General features: G+C 35.2%; 1 protein-coding gene across 1 annotated transcript; it reads right to left on the reverse strand.

Annotated features, from left to right (window-relative positions):
• Window positions 1–507: 507 nt before the first annotated feature.
• Window positions 508–6189, reverse strand: LOC110936152. The gene is made up of 4 exons (XM_022178489.2): window positions 5834–6189; window positions 5357–5437; window positions 2540–2663; window positions 508–755 (listed from the first exon to the last, which is right to left on the reverse strand). Exons 1-4 carry the CDS (start codon window positions 6124–6126, stop codon window positions 708–710), a joined length of 546 nt encoding a protein of 181 aa, XP_022034181.1. The 5' UTR covers window positions 6127–6189; the 3' UTR covers window positions 508–707.
• Between the last annotated feature and the right edge of the window lie 3672 nt (window positions 6190–9861).

Here is a 9861-nt window from a genome sequence, read left to right on the forward strand (position 1 = left end):
CCTCAAAATACACGCTTTCCGTAGCCTTCCTTGTGCCACCACTTCTGGGTAGATCTATTGGGCCATGAATACCACCAGCAACAGGATACTCAGAACACACGCATTGCTAGCTTATCAAACATCCAATGGATGGATGGCTGTGAAGACTGGTCATATAAGTTCGTTTAGTTTGATTTTGGAAATGAAACTGGATTTTGGTATGAAGGTCAAGAGAGCACCGTTTTCTGATGGAATGGTCAAAATATTTGCGATAATATGTTACGAGAAAAAAGGGTGACGACTGCGAATCAAACTTAGAAGAGTAATTTCTCTTCCAGTTCATCAATACATATATAACTGAAAACTGAATTTTAATTCGTATTATTTCTATATTTTCAGCGATGTTTCGACCCCTACCCATTCTTGTCAAAACCTGTTCAGACCCGAATGAAAATGACCACTTTTCTAAAACAGTCTGTTTTGACCCGAATTAGCAATAAGCACTGATTTTGTTTTTTTCTATATGAGTTGCATATTCAAGGCTACAAACTAGCGATAAATAAAATTAGTCTCGATAAACATTAGGTAGGATGAAAGAGAAGACATAAGTCATTTTGTAAAAGTTAAAAATTTTGGTCAACTCAGACCCAATTTGACTTTGACCAAAGACACACATCAAAATGCTCAGCACTTCAGCACTTGGTACCTTGTAATTTCTATCCCCATATTCATTGACCGCCTCCCCGGGTCTGCAACCTCCTCCTTTCAAGCTCAAGCTAAAAAAATAATAGAAAAAAACATAAAAAAAATAACTGAAGAGAAAACTAAAAAGTGTATTTATTTATTTATTTTTAAAGAAATGATAATAAGCATACATGGCTTAAGTATCTTTGGTTGTTGGGTTTTTTTAACCATATTAAGAAACCAAGGAACATAAACTGTAAGACGAGGCAAGATGCATGGGTCGGGTAACGGGTCAACGCCAGCTCAGGTCGAAATTGATCATCTTTTAGTATGGGTGATGGGTCTAACTGGGTTAGGTTGAAATGACCCGCAATCACATTTCATATTTAAATTAAATGGGTTGATATTGTATGTACTTATGCTTTCAGAAACAGCATTATTACATCATCAAAATCATCATACTCGGTAAATCCCACCAATAGCAAAGCTAATGTAGGGTCTGAGGAGCAGGGGGCGTACCCACATATATATTAAGGTGGGCGGGCGCACCCCTTGAAAAAAGAAAATTTAGTGTTAAATTCCTGGTAAAATCCCGACCGCACCCCTTGAAAATTTTCGTCCGCACCCCTTGGAAATTTTCGACCGCTCCCCTTACGAAAAAAATCTGATGGATTTATAATTTTTTTTATGTAAACACTGATTTTTTTTAAAATACAACCTAATTAACTTTTCACTTAACTAATTAACTTTCTCTTAACCTTTAACCTAATAAACACACCATAATCCAAGCCCAACCCAATCTGATAATCTAATTTGAACAAAAATATAATAACCCAACCCACCGCAATTCCGGCCACCAAACTCATGAAAACAACATCTTCATCACTCTTTCCGGGTATGGTTCGATTATTTTGTTGTTTCTTATTTTATTTGGATTTTCAGGAGAAATAAAATTGTTAAAAAATGTTGAAATTTTAGTTGTTTTGCTGTTTTTTAAACTTTAGTTGGCTGATTTTGTTATTTTAGTTAAAGTTTAGTGTGTTTAAATGGTTAGTTAGAAGGAATCAACAATTAAAACTATGACTTGATTTTAAAGTTGAAAATTATGAAGTTTGGTTATTATTGTTTAAGTGTTTAGTGTTGAAAATTAGTTGTATATGTTATATAGAGAAAGACTTGCTTATCAAAGTAGCTCTAGAAGTTTTGGATAGATTTCAAAAAATGAAAACCCGTATGGCGACATTTTAAATATATTTGTAATGACGTTTGACATGTTTTTGATGATTATATAAATTTTAGCTTGATTTTCTTTTGTTTTACATGACCCGACCCGACCCGACTAGATATGAACCGAATTTTATTTATATACCTACGGGCCTAAAATCTTTAAAAATATTTCGCACCCCCATGAAAAATTTTCTAGGTCCGCCACTGCTGAGGAGGGTAAGATGTAGATAGCCTTACCTCTATCCCGTAGGAATAGAGAGGCTGCTTCCAATGAGACCCCCGGCTCGATAGTAGTTTTGCATCAAGCCTTGGAGATAAGGCACATAACACTCAGCAATTGAGACAAATGCCGATTAGTGCATGTACCCCTTGTCTTTCGGCTATCAAAGCCACCACATGATGCATGATTAACCATCCCCCTCTTTTAACGTTATTTTCACGAAACTAGAAACAGCATTATTACAAAAATAAACTAAATCTACGAATAGAATGATCTAGAAGACTGCATGCTTCAAAATAATCTTGGGCGTACTTTCAACCCATATAAACGGTTCCCCTTTTAGTTGCTTCTTTATGTGACCCATATGAGATAAAACACAACACAACCCAAACCGGTTGATAAGTAAATGGGTCAAAATTTATAACTTACCACTTTCCTGACGCGCTCATTGGCAGCAGGAGTTCCACCAGTAACAGATTCAGCTAGATATGGACTGCTAACACGAACCTCATTCATCACCACTATCACTGTCTTGTCCCACCTAACTGGTAGCCTGAGTAAAATAAATAAAAAGAACATAAATAAAATAAAAATATACATATATCTAAAAAGGAAACTTATCAAATCCCTAGCCCTTCTGTCAATCATCTATTCATCTTACGGTTATAAAAGCAATTAGTGAGCTGGGTATGATAATTAAAGAAGTTGTATAATAACCATGCATGGGCCCGTGATCTACAATGAAGTTACACATGAGGACACCAATATTCATTTATTAAAAGTACCGTGAAAATATTAAAGCCTAACTGTTTGTTACTTTGTTTTGATGCTATGGAGTAAAATGCCTTTTTTGTCCCTGAAGTTTGGCCAGTTTTGGGACTTTCGTCCAAAGGTGAAAAAGACCGAATTGCCCTTTAAGTTAACAAAAAAGACGGAAATACCCAGGACTTAACAGAGAAAAATGGATGGAGTTAACGAGCGGGAAGAAAATGGCAAGATTTCAAACCTTTTGGATCCAGATGCGAAAAAACAAACCTTTGGACGAAAGTCGCAAAACTGGCCAAACCTTAAGGACAAAAATGGCATTTTACTCGATGCTATATAAACATATATCGTATGATAGCACAAACAAACTTCTCTTATTTTGGGATTCTTTCGTATATTAAAACTAATTGCCAACGTTTTCTTAATAGACCACACAAACGACACATTAGTATTTTTTCCTATTTACTGAACTACAACTGGAGTTGTTCGCTCGGTTGGATATGTTTAAACTGAACCAATTAGACGAAACCAATCGGTTTTCGGTTTGAAAAAGATGAAACCTAACCATCCAAACTTTGTTAAAAACCAAATCAAATTACAATTCGGTTTCACTATATATACTGCTCATCGAAGCATCGAACATAAGTATAAAACGTCAATAGTATTTTTTAGTTGCACAATTACAAAAACTACAAACTATTCTATTCATCAAACAAAAGTTTAACCCCTGTAGCGTCTCTTGACCTTACAAAAATATAGTGGTTTGTGAAAATTTCAATCACATGTCCAAAATCCTGCACGTTGTTTTTATGAAAAGTTGGCATCATCTTCATTGGAAACTCCAATTGTGTTGTGATTTGCGAAAGGAGACATTTATGAAGGAACGAAAAGGTAGGTTAGACTGGTGCGCGTGTGTGTGTGTGTGTGAACATATCACTACCATTTTTTTGATTATTCGATGCATACGACCGAATCTAATCCAAGAACCATGATAAAAAAAAAGTAAGTTTAGGTCCAAACAAATTCAAATATCCAAAAATTCAAACCAAATAGGCAAATAGCTCAATCCAAGATGTCCCAATTGGATAATTAGGTTATCTACAAATAGTAAACACGCCTAACTACTAGTTGAAGTGTCATAATAGAAGAATCATCATATACGTGATCAAAGAATTTGATTTTCAAATATATAAACAGAGAAATGGAAACTAGTGGCCTATGCATTAATCAGCAATTATCGAAACATAAACATGAAATCCCTTTTTAGTTTATAATAAGAGCATTAAGATCAAAAACTAAATCAGGCATGCGTTATGAGACTTCAGATAACATAGTATGTCATCAAATCTTAGCAAGTAATTAACGAGAGTCGAGACTTAAACATATAATCCCTTTTCAGTATGTATCAAGAGCACTAAGACCAGGGTTTAAATATCGGCATGATTGGGTGAGAGATGTGTTAAGTGATGTTCTTAAGCGGGCCGGGATCTCTGCCAAAAAGGAGGCTCCAGTAAATTTCCTGACTGACCCCTTAGAGGGGAGGTCCACTTTACGCCCGATGGACATCCTTGTGTTTGGATGGGAAGGGGGGAAACACGCTTGTGTAGATCTAACTGGAGTCTCCCCCCTTGTCGGGCTCAAGGACAAGGGCTTTGTCGTAGGGCAAGCGGTGCTCAAGGCAGAGGCGAGCAAAGTGGCAAAACATGAGAAAGCCTGCATGGAGAATCAACATGTATTTTGATGCGGACCAACACGACGTTAACACGGGAAGTGGCTAGAATCTGTCCGGATTTGTTCGAAGTTCCAACCAAGAGTCTCGGTTATTTACTTTTAATTATTTTCGGTTATTTTTGTTTCCAGTTTGTTTTTTTTTATTTGGTTAAGTTTGAATTTTTAGTTTTATCCTTATCTTGTGGTTTGTTTAAAAACTTGGAGAATTGGTTGGAATGGATGATTCTTGACTTTTGAAAATTGTTTCTTCTCTTTGGGAACGTACGTGCGTTCTTGGTGAATTCCGGTTGGCCGGATCACAAAACCGTCATCATCGTCTTGGTTGGCCAAGGGTGGTGCCGCTAGGGTAAAGCCTAGGTTACATACAATCGAATCCTATCATATTTGTCCCGTTTGCGTTTGATACCTTTTGTGGTCTTGCTCCTGACGCTGTGCGACTTTTGAATCGGGTTCAAAAAGTCGTTAATAGTAATTCTACGTCACTAAAGGTTTCAAACTTTGTATTTAGTAGAATTGGGTTTTCTATTCAAAAGGGGGTGGCGGCGCAACTTGTTGCCCGACTACCTGCCATTGCTTTGTAATTGCCCTTTTCATGTGGAATGATATTGTTGTGGTTTAAAAAAAAATTGTAATCAAAGACACAAATGGAAAATATGTGGGCGCACACGCGTGTGAGAGAGAGAAAGTTCATGATCAAATATATACATGAAGTTAAGGAATCAAAAGGATAGAGAAAAAACAGATGCATACGTTTTCGACAAAGCATCAAAGATGCTCTGAGCCTCAGCAGTTACACCAACCCCGATCCTTTCAACGTCTATCTCTGCTTGCCTACAAAAACACAATCAAATACATCACCAATCTCAATTTTCCACAAACACCATTAAATCATTTCACAAACACTTATTGATTCAAATTTGCTATCAACTAATGTAAGAAGCATGCTTCATTCAGTTATTCACATCCAAAAACACAGTCAAACCCACTCAAACATTTTATCAAACACTTGGCGTGCATTCAAAAAACAAGTCAATCTACTCACCTGACATCATTTAAGCATGTCACAAACAATTAAAAGACTATATTGATTTAAATTTCATGTTAACTAATGTAATAAGCATGCTTCATTCAGTTATTAACACCCAAAATCACATCTTTCTGCCCAAATTCATTGAAACATTTTATCAAACACCTGGTGTGCATTAAAAAACAAGTCAATCAACCCACCTGACAGCGGCATCTTCTTTAGATTGGAGTGAATGAAGATCAAGATAACATTTCTTGAGATCAAGTGGGTCTTCAGATTGACCCAAAAAGGAAAACTCTTTGATGTAATTAGCTTTGAGTAACCTAATGTTGCGGCGTGATTGTGGGTTTGATTTCAAACCTTCTTGAAGAACAAGAATGTTTGAAGGGCGATCGTAGGTTATGATTTGACCTTCGAATTCGTCTCCAAATGTTGTTTTTATCGATAATAAACATCCCACTGCGAACTCATCTCCACCGCTGCTTCCATCCATCTTGAAAGAGTGAAAATTGTAAACTTAGGGGCTTTTTTTGTTTCGTCTGCTTTAAGGTTAACATTTTAACAAGATTTGCGTATCATTTATTTTTGTTAATTAGTCCCTCAGGTAAGTCTAGATTCAATTTTGCCCCTTTTTGATGGTGACTCAGCTCGCCATCATTCCAGAGTAAATCAATTGGCTTAATGCCTACTGTTAGGGCTGTAAACGAACCGAACGTTCAGCGAACAGTTCGTGAATCGTTCAGTTTAATAAACGAACGAACATGAACAAGAAGTTTCGTTCGATTAGTTAAATGAACGAACATGAACAGAGGTCTCGTTCGTTCGATTGTGTTAGTGAACATTCGGTAAGGTGTTTGTGAACATTCGTTGATTTGCGTTCGTTTATGTTCATATGTTTGTGTTTTAATTGAAGATCTTTGTACTTTCTTATATTTTATTTATACTTTTATAATATTAAACTTTTATTTATTTTATTTCGCTAATAATTAAACTAGGAAACCTACTTTCACCTTGTTTATGCATCATTCCTCTTTCATTTCTCATTATTTACATCCACGAATACAATTGACCTTTGTTCCATAATAAAGGATTCAAATTCAAGTGCTACTCTCTGGGCTATCTATCTTTATCCTTCGTCGCATTCGCCAAATTTATTTGTGTTCATTTGTGTTCGTGAACCGTTCGCGAACACGCTCATTTTCTTAATGAAAGAACACGAACATAAAATCTCGTTCGCTAAGTATTCATGAACTGTTCGTGAACACATTTATTTCCTTCGGTTCGTTTACAGCCCTACCTACTGTGGTAAAACTCTGACTTAATCCACTAGGCGAGACTTGAACTCATGATCTCCACCGGTCATGGAGCCAATCCACATAAGGTTATTGACCAATTTTGTCTTGTATTTAAAGTTTTATAACAAATTCAATCGGTTATTGTTTTCTTTTTTTAAAAAGAAAATTCTCAATATCGTCCCTCCTGAGTTTGAACACATTTTTGTGTTACATCCAATTTTTTTTAAAGACACACACTTGACGTTTTGATTTTGTTGTCATTTTTATTCAAATTAGAAACCCAATTAAAATATTCGCTAACTCGTGGGCTTTTTGCGCATTTTACCCATCTATTTTTCTGTTTTTTTTTTAATTTTATATATTTTATTTTTAAATAAAAAATTAAAATTAACTATAATATATATACATATACACACACTTATACATACTTTCTCCCTTTCTCTCTCTTCTCCACGACCACGTGCCACTACCGCCACCACCACCATTCACCACAAATCAGGCCACCAAAACCACCACCATTTACCCCCACTAAAAAAAACCTTAGCCGCAACAACCAACAACACATCCACCATTTGCAGACTGCCACCGCCATTTAGTCACCTACCTACACCCAAAATTAGAACCCACACCATTTCTCACCATCCACCGCCTACCACCAACCAAAAACCCTAACCTCCACCATCTGTTGCCACCATCTACCTCCCATTTAAACCTTAACAACTAAACCCCATGTTTCTAGAATTAATTGCTACCGTAAAACACCCTACCACTGAACGATTTGCGAAACTCATGATTTGTGTGTGGTGCTCGTGGGATTTAGGGTTTGGGGTGATGGTGAATGGATGGTTGGTGAGGGGAATGGCGGCGGAGATGGCAGGTTATGGTGGTGAACGGTGGAAGGTGGATATGGTGGTAGTTGTATTGGTGGCAATGGTGGATTTGAAGATAATTATACATATTAATAGAGAGTGTCGATGAACAGTAATTTAAAAAAGTTTTTTAAAAATTTCTAAGTATTTATTATTTTATTGTTTTGTTACTCTAATTGATTTTAAACATATATTTCTTCTGATATAGCTTTTATGATACGATGAGTTATCAAAGAAAAAAAACATAAAAATTAATGCATATCGATATTGATATTGATATTGTAAGGTTCAGTTTGGTACAGTATGGTAGCGATACAGTGTTAGTTTATCGAAAGCAAAAACAATATATAAATACTAGTAACGATACAGATGTTGTTCAATCGGTCGATTTGGTCTGATACGATACCAACACAGTATCCATTTAAAAAAATCGCAATGTTAAAATAGAAAACATAGAATACAGAAGAATTGGACTCATATCAATTGAACAACATCAGTACTGATATCGATATTCGTTTCTATTGTTTTCGAACGATGTAATGTTTTCGTTTCCTATTATTGTAACGAGTGCTGATATCGTAACGAACCAAACTGATACCGACTGAATTCCAGCCACGAAGCACGTGGGAATCACACTAGTTATATTTAAATTATATGTACACACATTGCCAACTTTGTTGTGAGGTAAGTTTATTGTTCATTAACAATGTAATGTAATTTTATAAGTTGTGAAGTATAAGAAACAACCATTTTAAAGCTTACATTATAATCCCTAAAAAACTTGAAATACAAGTTGACATAAAACCACATGTTGACATGTGTGATAGGGGTGTTCAGAATTCGTTTTGGATTCTAAAAATTCAAATTTTGACTCGATTCGAATTCGATTAAAAATGTTCGAATTCGAGTTGATTCATATTCGAGTCAAGTAATCGAATTAGAATCGAATACGAGTTTATCATTTCCAATTCGATTTGATTCAAAATTCGAGTTCAATTTATATATATATATATTTTTAATATATGTATACACACACAAAAACATATATATACACACACATATAACTTCTAAAATTGGCCAACGTATGAACTACCTCTATAAGTGATAATTTATTATTCACTGACAAATAGCTCATATTTCTAAATTTTTACCTAACTTAAATCGCTACTAGTAATCAACCTATTTACTAAATTTTGGTGTTTTGACATATTGATAGCTAACTAAATTTTGCAGATTATTATATTTTATGTTGAATACAATTATTTGTAGTAGTTTTAAAAATTGAAAGTAAAATAATTTATTATTTAGGGTGAATTTAAATTAAATCGAATTTATTCGAATTCAAGTTTCAAATACTAATCGAATACGGATTCATGTAAAAAATTCGAAAAATTTGATTCGAATAATTCGAAAATTCGTTACTCGATGAACACCCCTAGATTTGCCATTGTTATCATATTCATGCTCGTTCAACTTCACAACAGCTCAAGACCACCCGTGTAATCGCATCCAATGTGAGCCGGGGCTTAATCACATTCGGCTCATATCGTTTAATGATAACACAACATATAAACCAAACAAGTTTGATATGGTAGATGACACATGCATGCATCAAGAAACAAACATAAGTAAACCTATTTACAAAGCATTCCATTAAGTTTTTCATAACAATAACATAATAGCATAGTACAAACTAGTAAAGTAGAAAACCAAACGCCTTCGAGTAACACCAAACCATTCACAAACTAGACGATCCAACCGATGAAGTTCCTTTACTACTTTCCACAAAACCCAGAAGATTAGCATGTATATGCTTATGTATCTTCCCACCATTTTCAACTACAACTTCCTTGTTCTCTTCAACCATATAACAAGCATTGTTTTGATCTAAACATAACTTAGGGTTTTGAGTACCGTCGAAAGTGATCATATCCGTCAATTCATCAACTAAATCACGGGGTTTGGTTATCTCGTTGCTAACTAAAGCGTCACAATCTAATAAAGACACAGGTTTTGGTTGCATAGTCGGGGGTTTAATTATGTTAATGCCGAAAAGTAGAAGGA

This window comes from Helianthus annuus, chromosome 12 (assembly GCF_002127325.2).
Source record: "Helianthus annuus cultivar XRQ/B chromosome 12, HanXRQr2.0-SUNRISE, whole genome shotgun sequence".
Taxonomy (NCBI): Eukaryota; Viridiplantae; Streptophyta; class Magnoliopsida; order Asterales; family Asteraceae; genus Helianthus; species Helianthus annuus.

Excerpts from the sequence above, each read along its gene's own strand:
- LOC110936152 (XM_022178489.2), bottom strand. The coding sequence starts at position 6,126 with ATGGATGGAAGCAGCGGTGGAGATGAGTTCGCAGTGGGATGTTTATTA. Across the intron at positions 2,664-5,356 it reads TTTGATGCTTTGTCGAAAAC|GCTACCAGTTAGGTGGGACA; the intron begins GTATGCATCTGT and ends TATTTTACTCAG. Across the intron at positions 756-2,539 it reads ATGAGCGCGTCAGGAAAGTG|CTTGAGCTTGAAAGGAGGAG; the intron begins GTAAGTTATAAA and ends TTATTTTTTTAG.